General features: G+C 43.3%; 1 protein-coding gene across 1 annotated transcript in view; it reads right to left on the minus strand.

Moving 5' to 3' along the window:
- Window positions 1–13,049, minus strand: part of TECR (trans-2,3-enoyl-CoA reductase) — a 30,988-nt gene extending 17,939 nt beyond the window's left edge. The window contains exon 1 of the mRNA XM_033139673.1: window positions 12,936–13,049. Within this exon, the coding sequence (XP_032995564.1) occupies window positions 12,936–12,950 (15 nt within the window). The 5' untranslated portion in view covers window positions 12,951–13,049. The remainder of the gene's footprint in view (window positions 1–12,935) is intronic.
- Window positions 13,050–13,309: the final 260 nt, after the last annotated feature.

Genomic DNA, 13,309 nt, shown 5'->3' on the forward strand with positions numbered 1-13,309 from the left:
CATATCAGATTGCATGAAGACATATTTCAGTCTATCCTTAAATTGAGCCAGGAATACAACTGGCTTAATCTGTATGTTTGCATTAAACAGACTGTTTTCTTATAGCAGGGATAGCCAACATAATGCTCTCCAGATCTTAAGGAGAGCTACAACTCCCAACGTCTCTGACCACTGGCTATGCTGGCTGAGTTGATGGGGGTTGTTGCTGGATCCCCACTTCTGGAGCATACCATATTGGCTACCCCATCTTACAGCAAGAATTTCTTTCCATATTGTTTTCACCACTTTGCTCTTGCATGCAAAATTTAGGGAGGTTACCAGGCTGCAGATATTATATTTTACACAAAAATATTAAAAGTGCTCATCTGATCTGCATCAACAAGGTATCATTTGAAAGCTGATGAAAATGCTCCTGAGCCTTAGGATGCAGTTTCACCTCCCCCCCCCCCAATGATTCAAGTGTCTGGGTCAAGTTAAACCAGCCTTTGTGCTACCAAAGCAATAGCATCTAGAGACACTGGGCACACAAAAGCCTGTGTGTGCTGGTGTCCAATGTATCATTATGTGGGTTCAAGCACATTTGTGGCCCACTGGCATGACAGGTCCCTTTGTAAATTAGTTATGAAAATCTTGCTTCTCATCAGACTAGAAGCAGTGTTAGAAACTCAGATATAAGTTAATTGCCAAATGGCACCTTAAACCTAGGTTGCGGTTGCCACAATGGATTGTCTAGGCGCCATTTTTCCCTGGTGAGATTTGTTGCTATTATTACTATTTTCCATTTCATTGCAATACTGCTTTATATTTTAAAGAAAAAAATCTCAAAGTGGTTTACAAATCATTAAAACGTCAAATAAAACAAACCAGAATAAAACAAATCCATGCTTCAATGAAAATATTTCAGATCCTTCTCTAAGGGAAATTTTGTTTCCCCCATATTTATTTACCAACTTAATTTCTATAACTACCCCATAGCAGAAGTACTATTGGAAGACAGTGTGGTGCAGTAATTAGTGTCCGACTAGGACCTGGGAGATCAGGGTTCAAATTTCCACTCAGTCATGAAGTGATCTTGGGCCAGTCACAACCTCTTAACCTACCTCACAGGGTCATTGTAGGGATTAACTGAGGAGGGGATGAGCCATGTACTCCTTGGAGGAAAAGGTGGGATATCTATGAAATAAATAAGCTGTTCTGCTTACCTGCTTAAGAGAGCTGGAGGGGCCAGCTGGGTGGAGATGTCAGTTGCCAACCTGGCATCCAGAGATCTCCACATGGCTGCAACTGGAACCATACCAAATCCAAAATGTGCCTGGCGTCTGGGGAATTTCTAACACTAGCTAGAAGTGGTGATAACCAGGGGCCAGAATACACGAGTAGTGCCTTGTAGTATTCTATACTTCCAGAACAGGTCATTGATGGTGGCCGGATTCTGGACTAGATAGACTACAAACCTAACACAGTAGACTTTTCCATATGTTACATTCTCCACAGATAGATTCAAAAGTGCCGTCCCCTCCAGTCTCCTACTCAGTTTAGAAGTTCATGGCCTCTGTGAAGTTAGAAGCTGTCTCAAGTGGGACAACAAGAATTTGGAGTCTGTTCAGCACTTTCAACAGATAGTAAGGGCCAGTTCCAAACAGAGGTATTAATAGAACTGTGCATCAGAGCCTGGAATGGTCACTCTCATGCCCCAGAGCTTCTAGAACAAAGAATTTCTTCCAGGGGAAGCAGCACACAGATCACACTGACCATATTAAGCTGTTGTGAATGACAATCAGTTGCGCAGGGAGGATGCATGCTGTCGTGAAGGACTATTCACAGAAGGAGCAGTGCTCCAGAGAAGAATCAGGATGTCAAAGAAATGGTGAAAAGTTTCAAAGCAACACACTGCAGACTTCAAATGCAGGACTGCAGACCTCCCCAGATACCAACGATGGAGAAGCAAACAGATTGCCAGGACAGTATGCGCTGCCATCAATCCAGGGAAGAAGGAAGAACAGCCCCACCAACATGAATAAGCCCTGGTAAGTAACTAAGGAGTGGGTGGGATGGGGTGGGGCAATGGAAAGCAATATCAGAACAGCTAATATAAACCAGGTTGGCTTATGCCACAGACTACTGCTTTATGCAAGAGCCTTTGCAAACAAGGACTGAGTTTGCTGAAATCTCCTCTCAGATCATTCTTTATAAATTGCTTGAGATTAAGAATGCAGTGGAAAGCAAGATGAATGTATGAACAGGCGTTTAACACATGTAAGGGAGGGCATTCCCCCAGTGTGTGGCTCAGAGGCTGGTACTTAATCCCTATCAGTGTGTATCTCAGAAAACGTAAGACAATATTTAAAGCATCCCTTCAATGGACGGGTTGAATGTGCAAACTTGTCAAGCTTATGTGAAATGTGTCCATGGAGGCTGTTTGGGGCTAAAGAGTTCTCTAGTTCGGCATAAGGAAAAGTGTATTTCGGGGGGGGGGTAATTCTCACAAGAAAAAGGCATATGGTGGTCTGAAAAATCACCAGGAATTAACTGGTTGAGATATTAACAGCTCTCACCAAACTTAATCTCTGAGCCCAAATAGTTACAACCATGTAATAGACTTTCAAGTTTCAGGAGGGAGAGAGGTTTAAAAGATGGCTTTTGGAGGCTACATAGCAGCACTGTTTGCCCAAGGTAACAGGGAACTTGAAAGCTATTTAATGCATTCATTGTCTACCACCTCCCTCTCTGGAATGGATTGAACCTATGTATGGCAAAATAGCCTACTTGCCACATTCACTGGCAAGGGGCGTAGAGACACCATGGCAAATGAAATCACCCCAGAAAGGTCAGCAGCTACCTCCAGCTCTGCATTTCATTGGACACATGGCAACAATGACTTTGCTGTGGTGCAATATGAAGTTGAGCAACTGGCAGTCAGTCAACTCATAGCTTATCTACTATGAAATCTCTGTCATACTTATACATGTGCATTCGCAGCTGCCCAAGTTGAGCAAGAAGAGAATCAGAGCAGAGAAATCAAGGTGTTTTCCCCTTCCCACCCTCAAGTGTAACTGAAGACAGTGCAAAAATGTGGTAATTGCATCCCTTAATCCCCACTGATTGAAAATATTAACAACTCCAATGTGTGTCACACTGCTTGCTTGCTTGCTGTTTTGGTCCCTTCTAATGACTCCTAAGGCACAAGAAATGGGTGTACAGTGGTACATCGGTTTACGAACTTAGTCCGTTCCGGAAGTCTGTTCTTAAACCAAAACCGTTCTTAACCCGAGGCGCGCTTTCCCTAATGAGGCCTGCTGCCACCGGTGCCCTTCCACCATTCAGCTTCTGTTCTTAAACCGAGGTAAAGTTCGCAAACTGGGACACTACTTCCGCTTTTGCAGAGTTCGTAAACCGAATAGTTTGTAAACAGGGCTGTTCTTAAACCGAGGTACCACTGTATTTATGCAAGAGAAGGTGAATGTTTGATACAGTTTTGCCACATGGTCTACTTCAGTTCCAAAGGACACAAAATTACAGCCCAGAATTGTTATATTTCATTGTTTTATTTGTTGCTAGCAGAGGGTATTTTAGGAACCAAAATAGTTTGTGATTTTTAAATTGATAGTGTAATTTGTGAGTTTGGATCTGTCACACCAAAAACTGGGTGAAGTCAATGCATGTTTTGGTCTGGCAGATTGATTCAAAATGGCAGCTGGCATCCAAACACTGACAAAGACTGCCACCCCAAACTCGGAAACCCTTGTGCCATGTTTGAGAATAATCTCTCAAGAGGTGTCTGAATATACAGAGAACAAACAAACAGCAAACCTCTTTCCAAAATATATAGCAGATACTATTTCAGGCTCATTACAAGATCTCCCAGGTAGTTTATCCTGGAAATACAGCCATAAAATTCCTGATCACCATGAAAAGACAACACATGCACATTTCACACCTGAGTGGCATGTCAGTACTGTATTGTGTTACTCCTATAATACACCCAGTTACAAAAATAACCCCTATGCAGTTATCTATTTAAGTGTCTTGACAGCTTGGCAAGTTTACAATGAAAGCATTCCAAACTGCTACAATTCTGCTATTAATGGAGCCGCTGTGGGTTAAACCACTGAGCCTAGGGCTTGCTGATCAGAAGGTCAGCGGTTCGAATCCCCGCGACGGGATGAGCTCCCGTTGCTCGGTCCCTGCTCCTGCCAACCTAGCAGTTCAAAAGCATGTCAAAGTGCAAGTAAATAAATAGGTACCGCTCCGAAGCGGCTTAGTCATGCTGGCCACATGACCTGGAAACTGTACGCTGGCTCCCTCGGCCAGTAAAGCGAGATGAGCGCCGCAACCCCAGAGTCGCGCAACTGGACCTAACAGTCAGGGGTCTCTTTACCTTTAAGGAAAAGGTGATCTGGAGAAGTATGGAATTCCCTTAACATCGCAATCAACATGTGACAATACAGACAAGTACTAATGACATAGATGTGGAAATAAGTTAGTGGTGGCCTCCCAGTTTCAAGACTTGTAAGCTGCAGGGCAAACAGCCAAGAAGATCTAGGAAATATTTAACAGCTTTCAGATGGGTGCACCATTGAGATGCAGTGAGATGGTGCCTGCCATTCATTTAGGTATCATAGTCACAGCAGGATGGCCTGGGACAGAAGTCAAATAGGAAAGGAGAGAGAAAATGGGAGGGAGGGGAGAAACTAATGCTTGAGACTTAATGTAAAATACAGTACTTGCTTTATGAGTATGTTAAGTAAAATAGAAATCAGTACCCTCTGTGCTTCTAGTAATATAGTGGTTAGCCACTCTTGACACACTGGTTAGAATGAGTTATGATTAAAGATTTACAAAGACGAAGTAAGAAGTATGGTTCATATGAGGATCGAACTTTTAACTGGTGATGGTATTTGCAACACAATTCTGGCTTTAGAATTACTACAGAAGCAGATGTAGGAGTTGAATATACAGGAGTAGCTGCAAGTTGAAAAGAGCCTAAGAATACAAAGAGCCCTATTGGATCAGACTAAAGGACCATCCATAGTCCAGCATCCTGCTTTCGCATTGCCACAGCCCAACTAGCCCATTCATGGTGAAGTTTTAGATTTCTGCATGCATTTCAAAAGGACAGACTTGGACAATAATAAAAGTAGCAGCGGCTCCTATAGTGAAGCAGCAGATACTCACACAGCATCTAGGCTGACACCTGCTCCATAAATGTAAAGCACATGGCACCCCCCAAATAATCCTGGGAACTGTAGTTTACTCCTCACAGAGCTACAATTCCCAGCCCACTTAACAAAATTCAGTCCCCAGGATTTTTTTTTTTTTTTGGTGAAGGCACATGCTTTAAATATGCTTTAAATCGCAGAATCAGAGACTTGCAGAGTTGGAAGGGACCATGAGAGTTAGCTGGTCCAACCTTCTACAATTCAGGAATCTTTCACCCAATGTGGGGCTCAAACCCACAACCCTGAGATTAAAAGTCTCATGTTCTACTAACTGGGCTATTCATGTATGATATGGATGTGACCTCTACATCCTCATAGGCCTGAGTGCTGTCATTTAGACCGGACAGTTTGTAGCTTTGTCATCAGATGCAGAAAACTGGCACAATTTCATTTCTGACGACACAAAAAACGAACAAAGTTGCACTGACTGACTTGGCAAAGGTCCCAACTACATTAACCAGAGTGGGACAAACATTTTAAATGCATAGTGACCACAGCCTAAAGACTCTTGTCTCTTTAGTTTACGTAAATGCATTCATCTGCAGTGGGGCTGCTGCTGCTGCTGAATACCAGGCTAAGCAACTGAAGAAGAAAAAAAGGAGAACCCTGGAAAGAGATCAAAATTAACACACATCTACTCAAAACACTAAGGGACGCGGGTGGCACTGTGGGTTAAACCACAGAGCCTAGGGCTTGCTGATCAGAAGGTCGGCGGTTTGAATCCCCGCGACGGGGTGAGCTCCCGTTGCTCTGTCCCAGCTCCTGCCCACCTAGCAGTTCGAAAGCACGTCCAAGTGCAAGTAGATAAATAGGTACCGCTCTGGGGGGAAGGTAAACGGCATTTCTGTGCACTGCTCTGGTTCGCCAGAAGCGGCTTTATCATGCTGGCCACATGACCTGGAAGCTGTACGCTGGCTCCCTCAGCCAGTAACACGAGATGAGCACTGCAACCCCAGAGTCAGACACGACTGGACCTAATGGTCAGGGGTCCCTTTACCTCTACTTTACTCAAAACTCTAAGCTTAGAGTGCCCTCTGGTGTACACATAAAACCTGAACAGCTAAAATAGACTAAGGAATGACCTCAAGTGGATGTAAAAAGCCACCCTTGCTTGGGCTTAGTGTTAAGTTACCATCACACTAAGAACACCCCTTGCAGAGCATATCATATACAAAATATTTCAGCTAAAAACTCAAAACCCATCAGAGGTACTGAATAAAACAGCATTAAATACTCAAAATATGAAGAGTGGAGAAGAAGATGAAGAAAGTAAATGTGTGCTAACCAGTAAGCTCTTTGGTAAGAGGCAATTCTGACCTCCCAGATTTAATCCTACTGCTTCAGGCATTGGAAGCCTGGATTTTCTTTTAAACTGAGTGTATTGCAACATGCCTAAACAAACTCAACAGGTTGCAAAATACACACAAATGGCAGCTTGTGCAAGCCAACCATTTCCAAAGTACAATACCAGCTTCCACACCTTCGAGGACCCAGAGATTCACACCCATTCAATGTACCTGGAACAAAGCATACTGAATTATATTCTGCTTCTTTAAAATGTAGGCATAGGGAACTCTTAAGACTGAAGTGTAAAGTGAACCTTAATCAAAACTATCATATTCAGATTCCCAAATGACAATGCTTCCATAAGCTCTTGATCTCACTCAGGGAAAGCCAGGCTCATTAATCTTAAAACCTCTTGCACAAACACCTGAGAGGAGGGCACTCCTGCTCAAATGTCTAACAGTTGCTGTTTTCAGGCTCAGAAAACAAAGCCACACTAAATTGATTGAGGCTCAACAGCACAGCACAGCCACGGAAGCCCCCAGGTGGCACTTCCAAAAGCATCCAAAAGTTTTGATGAAGGTTCACTTTACACTTCAGTCTTAAAGAGTTCCCTATGCCCACATTTTAAAGAAGCAGAATAAACTTGCCCTGCCACCTCTGCCTGGAGCACTGATTTGGGGCAAGATTGCATCCATTTTGGTGAGTTCTTACCCAAAATTGGCACAATCTTCCCTGAAATCATTGCCGCCCAGAAGGGCTCATGATAGTGGCAGAGTGGGCAGGGCTGGTGGCAGCAGCAGCGGGTATGGTGGGGAGGGAGCTATGCCCTGATAAATAGAGTTCAAACTGTTAATTTGAAGTGGCGTGTAAATCTCCCAGCCTTCCTACATGACAGGGGTGAGGAACCTTTGGCCCTCCAGATGTTGATAAACCACAACTCCCATCATCCATGGCAATTGACTATGCTTGCTGGGGCTGATGGGAGTTGTTGTTCACCAACATCTGGAGGGCCGAAAGTTCCCCACTCCTGCTGTCTGCTAAACACTGAAAAAGCACAATACATCTCTGCCCTGATCTGTACAGGATCAAATTGTACCTCCAACCAGTGTGATACATTAAAAGTTTGATCTTTACACTAGTCATTATCAAACCATATGTTGCATCACAGATGAAAGAAATACTAATGAAATCAATTAATTTAATTCATTCAAAGCTCTCATGAGGCCCTGACCACTTTTTCAGTGTGCCTCCTACAATGGCAGCTCTCTGCTGATTGGGCCAGAAGTGATTAAATTATGTCATCATACCTGATACAGGGATGTGTGTTAGAATTACCTGCCTTCAAAGGAGATCAGCTGTGGCAACTCTGTACAAGTCACTATTCTGGGCTGACCCCATTCTATCCAATCTTGTCAGATGCGGGAGTTATGTTTTCCACCCATTTCAGTTCAGAAAAAGAGTGTGCCTCAACTATCAGAAATCTGAGGAAAAGCTAACCTGCCCAGTGAAATGCAGAATTAACATGCCATTATTGCTGCCAACACTATCCTAAGAATCTGCAGATTGCTGCAAGATGTAGGATTGTTATCTTTCAAATGCAAACGAAGTATGCTCCTAACTTCACCAACCCACTCAGAGAACTTATCCTTCCACCTCCAAGGAAGGAAAAGTTGCACAGGTTACTTGCAGAAACTCCTCTCCCAAGTTTTCAAAGCTGGTCAGACATATCCAAAAGATGTGTTGTCCTTGGTAAAGAACATAGAATCATAGAGTTGGAAGGGACCATCCTGAAAGGAAGGAAGGAAGGTAGCTAATGGATCAGAAACAGAAATCCAGTGGGCCAGGGATGGGCAGTAGTTACACCATGATCTGCTTACGCATTTCTGGTGAACTACTTAAAGCTTTCTGGTTGCTGGAAATCTTGTAAATAATGTTGTACTAGGAAATGATATGATCCAGCAAGGGACTTAAGCCAGAGTACATACCCAGCATCGCTTAGCACAGATTAGTTATATGCTGTACAGTAATTGTTAACATAGGAATTCTAGTGATTTGTGTTTGGCTGGTTAGTTGTCATCTTTTTAAAAGAGCAGATCATGGAGAAGCAGGTCTATTTGTATGCTAGTCACAGCCTAACTTAAAACATCCTGTTTCAGGGACTTGGAACATGTGACTCTCTAGATGCTGTAGCACTATAACTGATCATTCCTGGCCATTGGCCAAGTTGCCTGCAACTGAAGGAAGTTAGATCCAACATCTGGAGAGCGGCAGCTTCCCCATCCTGACCTATGCAGTGTACATGTAATGTGGGTAGCTCCAGTTAGCTGAGACACTTAATCCCCACTCATCATCCTAATAATCCAGCTCTGTTTGCCTGCAAATCTCATAATGTCCCACCCAACCTGTGCTAATAAAAAAGCAAGAGATAGGCCCTTGGCTGGACCTTGTGTATGGCGGTCCCAAGCTGCCTCCAATGCAAACAGCTCTTGGTCTCCTTTACCTTAATATTGTAGGCAGAATTTATTTTGCATGTGCACCAAAGATCCTTTATCAAGATTCCAGTCTCTGAATTGACAGCTTTTAAAAAGCTTTGTATAAATATTAAGGAGCTGTAACTGAAGACTAAGCAGTGGTAGTTAAGATGGCTTAGAAGAAATGCAAGCAGTTGTTAACTGGACAATGTATTTAATACCTGGCATACGCAAGTACACTGCCTAGACCCAAAGTCTAAGGAGACAAGCATACAGCTTCCTACATATTCCAGCCTGAAACAGACCTTGAATCCTTTCCCCATCCCACTTTCTTAAAAGATAACAAACGGGTATCATGTGCAACATACATAATATCTTATTCAATGAGGTGTGTAACACCCTAGGCAAGCCTTCCCTTTTGATAAAGCAGGTTGAATCAGATTTATATTTTAATTATGAAAGGCTCAACTTGAAACTGACAGCAGGAATAGAATCATAATGTAGAGACAAATGCTGAACTTATCTCCCCTGCCTGATGTAACTACATCTGTTCATGTTGCTAACTGAGCCCATTTGTCTACACTATTTAGGAGGGGGGGGAACATATCCCAAGTTTGTTCTGGGGAGGGGTGTTCTTCCATTCCACAGCAATATATTAGAAAGAGATTAAACATTCTCCTGCTCACTTCCCAGACAAGACCATTCACCATACAGTCTATCTGAGAAACTGCTGAGCTGGTTGGGCAGGCAGTACATATAGCCAATCTTAGTAAGTACTGCACTGCTAGGCATATATCCATTTACAGAACAGGTGCAAAGGCTGCTCTGACCTCATGGTGAAGAGACAGACTTAGCTGCTCAGGTCATTCTCCAGATTGCAGCAGAACATTTGCTCTCTTGCCTTACAAGCTTCAGCTACTTACAAGTTACAAATCCTCAGAATGGTTAAAAAAGAAATCATGTAAGTCTCTATATCATGTTTGGGTTTTTTTAATTCTGAAAGCACCTAAATATCTCATAGGCAGGAACTGAGATGTGTTATCATGGTCTCAGAACAATAAACACGAAATGACAAATGCTCCACTTCAAACTTATTCTACAGACAAGACTTTAATTCTCTTAGATTAATCGTATTCAATTATTCTACCTTCAGCGAAGCCTTTCTATACAGATATGTCTGCCAAGGGACCCCTGCATATTGGCCATGGAACTCCAATATACTACAAAGGACTCTGAGGTGCGTTCTTGGGTTCTACTTGGTATACACTTGGTTCATTTGGTCACTAACTAAGCTGGTTGGGTGTTGCCATTACCACAAAACAAGCACAACCTACAAACACAGTATTATTTCATGTTTACATGATGTATGGGAAGAATAGTAGTGGTTGGTTACTGTCTTTCAGGAAATCTTGCCTATGGATCTTTTCACTGATAACCTCATAAGATTCCAAGGAAACTCAGAATTTCCCAGAACGCAATTTGAAAACCACTAGGACACAGTTACTGGATTGCTAGCAGTCAAAAAAATGAAGTACATGGGACTAAATGTCTTCCAGGTCAGGTCAGATTAATAAGGGACCTCAAACCAAGTAGAAAGCCCTGCTGGCGATTCCCCTCCTCTACCTCCATGAACTGGCTCAACTCCACTCATAACACCATTAGCTAATACAAAATTAAAGTACATAGATGATTGGCCTGATGTATCTCTGAATAACAGAAAACTAATCAAAGCCAGTTTTTTTCTACCCAACTCCAGGCTGGACATTTCATGCCCAAGGAGGGCTTACACTGTTGAACAGTGAAGACACACAAAGTGATTATTATATGTTTATATGCTGGACAGTTAGTTGGCCTCCTAACAGAACCTACAGAACTTTTCAGCCATTAGTACTAAGTGCAGTAAAGAAAAAACATAACCCTGCTCTTAGTTCAACTAAGTTAGTTTACTATTTTTTTCTGGTGTCTCAATACATCACACCACTGTGCAGATGCATGTAGGATCAAAGGGCAGAACTTCATTGTATCCCACACACTGTGCCTGAAGCATGAATTGTAGGTGTTCCTGATAAGGATGTTGGGAAACTGACAACTACAGTAATTTCCAGGCTGTAAACAGACCTATGGTCTCACTTGCTCAACAGCCAATCTCCAAGAAGAGACAACAATTGGCACCATGGAAGAAACCTCAAATTCATGCATCAAGCATAGTTAGAAATAGGACTTTCTGAGACAAATTTTTAACTACCAAGTGCCAGTTCTGTTTGAACAGCTTTCTGAATATTCCAATTTATCTTTCAAAATTAGAGACTTGTTGATTAAGGGGCTCGTTCACACTTCCAATTGTCCTGTGCCTAGAAAGCATAGGTCTGAGCAGTTTTCCTCTTGACCAGTCTGCACAGGTCTGAGCATCTCTGCCCTTGCCATGCTCCTTTCCCAGAGAAAATCTTCTCTTTAGCTCTAAAATGAAGCAAACATCAATCCAGAAAAAAATGAATTACTGTTTGCTTCGATTGAACACTAAAGAGTGGTTTTCCCTGGGGGAAAGCAGTGGAACAAGAGGAAGTGTGGGTAAGTCCTAACATATAAAAGCAGCAAGTTATTCAGGCACCTTGCAGGTGCACATACCGTACTTCCCACTTTCAGGATGAAACATGAAAGCCTTTGACCAATCCTGAACTGAGATGTTCAATGGACTACAGTAACTCATAAACTGCACCATACACATTCCACTCTCTATAGGATTATTAGAAATCACACAGCTGCAGTACAAAGAAGCCAGACTTATTCGTAAATCCCACATAGACACCTGTCTAAAAAGAAAAAAGCTAGCCAGGAGGATCCACATTCATACTGATGGGTAGAGAAAAGTGCTTTGCACATTCACTCACTTAGCAAACCAAATTACACTGTTCACATTTTCAAGAGACTTCTATTAAGTTACAGTTATTATACAGTATTCCATGCTTGCATCAGTACACCAGACCCATTTAAATGAAAACTTGTGAAAGTGAAGAAGTTTAGCAACCCATAATACTGGTAGACAAGCCAGAACATTATCACATCAAGACAGACTTGCACAATGAGAATAAGATAGGATTGAATCAGGTTCTCTTGAGCAATCAAAAATACGTTGTGTGCCAGAGAACAGCAAAATAAAGTAGCAGTATCAGGTTTTTGTTTTTGTTTTTTACACCTGAGATGGTAAGAGTATATGTGCAGAAAAGCACCACTTTTCTAAAATTCTAATGGCAGTATAGTTATTGAAACACATCTCACCTAAGAGAAACAATGGCTTAGATTAGAATATATCTCAACAGCAGCAGTTAGCCACTTCATATTTTAAGAGAACAAGAAAAATTAGACAGGAAGCCATTATGTCAAAGTGTGAAAGAATTAAGTACTGTACTGCAATCAGCATCAAGAGCACACTATGCAAGGAAACACCCACGAAAAAGACCATCTAAATAATAAATAATAATGGCAGTACTTTATATACTTTAACTGGACCAACTGAGGCGGGCGTCCTATGCAAACTTTCAGGTGTCACAGAACTCCCCCTTAGGCACGGCAGCAGTTTGAAAGGCTTAAGGCTGCACGTCCTACATAGAAATGGTGCAAAGTACGTGCCACCAAAGTAAAAAAGGGCTGCCCTACCCTGGAGCCGATTAAATGAGAAAGCTTATCTCGCCCCCCCCCCTTATAGGTAACGCGCGCCCATCCTACTGTGCACCCATTCGCTGTACGCACATGCGTGCCTTCACTCGCGCGCCCCTGGGCACAAATCCCCGCGCATGCGCCCCCCGCGAGCCACAGTCCCACGCGTGCGTCGTACCCACCAACCTCCCCTCAGGTCAGAGCGCAAGGGGCAGAATTTCCCACGGGACAAGAGGGCGGCCACCGGAGTGCAACCGCTTCCCACTCCCGGCCGCTCTTCCCGGCCTCCGCTCGTCCCCCTCACCTCATAGTACTTCATAGCTCCGCACTCGGCGCTTCCACAGCCTGGCACCCTTTCTCTTCACGTGACACCCCAACATCATTGAAAGGGGCGCGGCACGAGGATCAGGACGGCGAATCACAGGGATTCGGGCTCAGGTGCCCAACCAATCAGGGGAATAGGACGGCCCCACCCGCCTACATACCCGCCCCAAGCGTCCCTATGGAAACACATGGCGCGTGACAGCAACCGAGCCAATCAACGGGCAGGGTGATAAGAGTGGCAGGCTACTGAAGCTGTCATAAAATTCGACGGGGCAGCAGTGGGTGGAACATGAGCCAATCACAATAGGCCGTAGAAATGCAATAACCCTTTTGCGACTACTGCTGTAGGTGATA

This window comes from Lacerta agilis, chromosome 2 (assembly GCF_009819535.1).
Source record: "Lacerta agilis isolate rLacAgi1 chromosome 2, rLacAgi1.pri, whole genome shotgun sequence".
Taxonomy (NCBI): Eukaryota; Metazoa; Chordata; class Lepidosauria; order Squamata; family Lacertidae; genus Lacerta; species Lacerta agilis.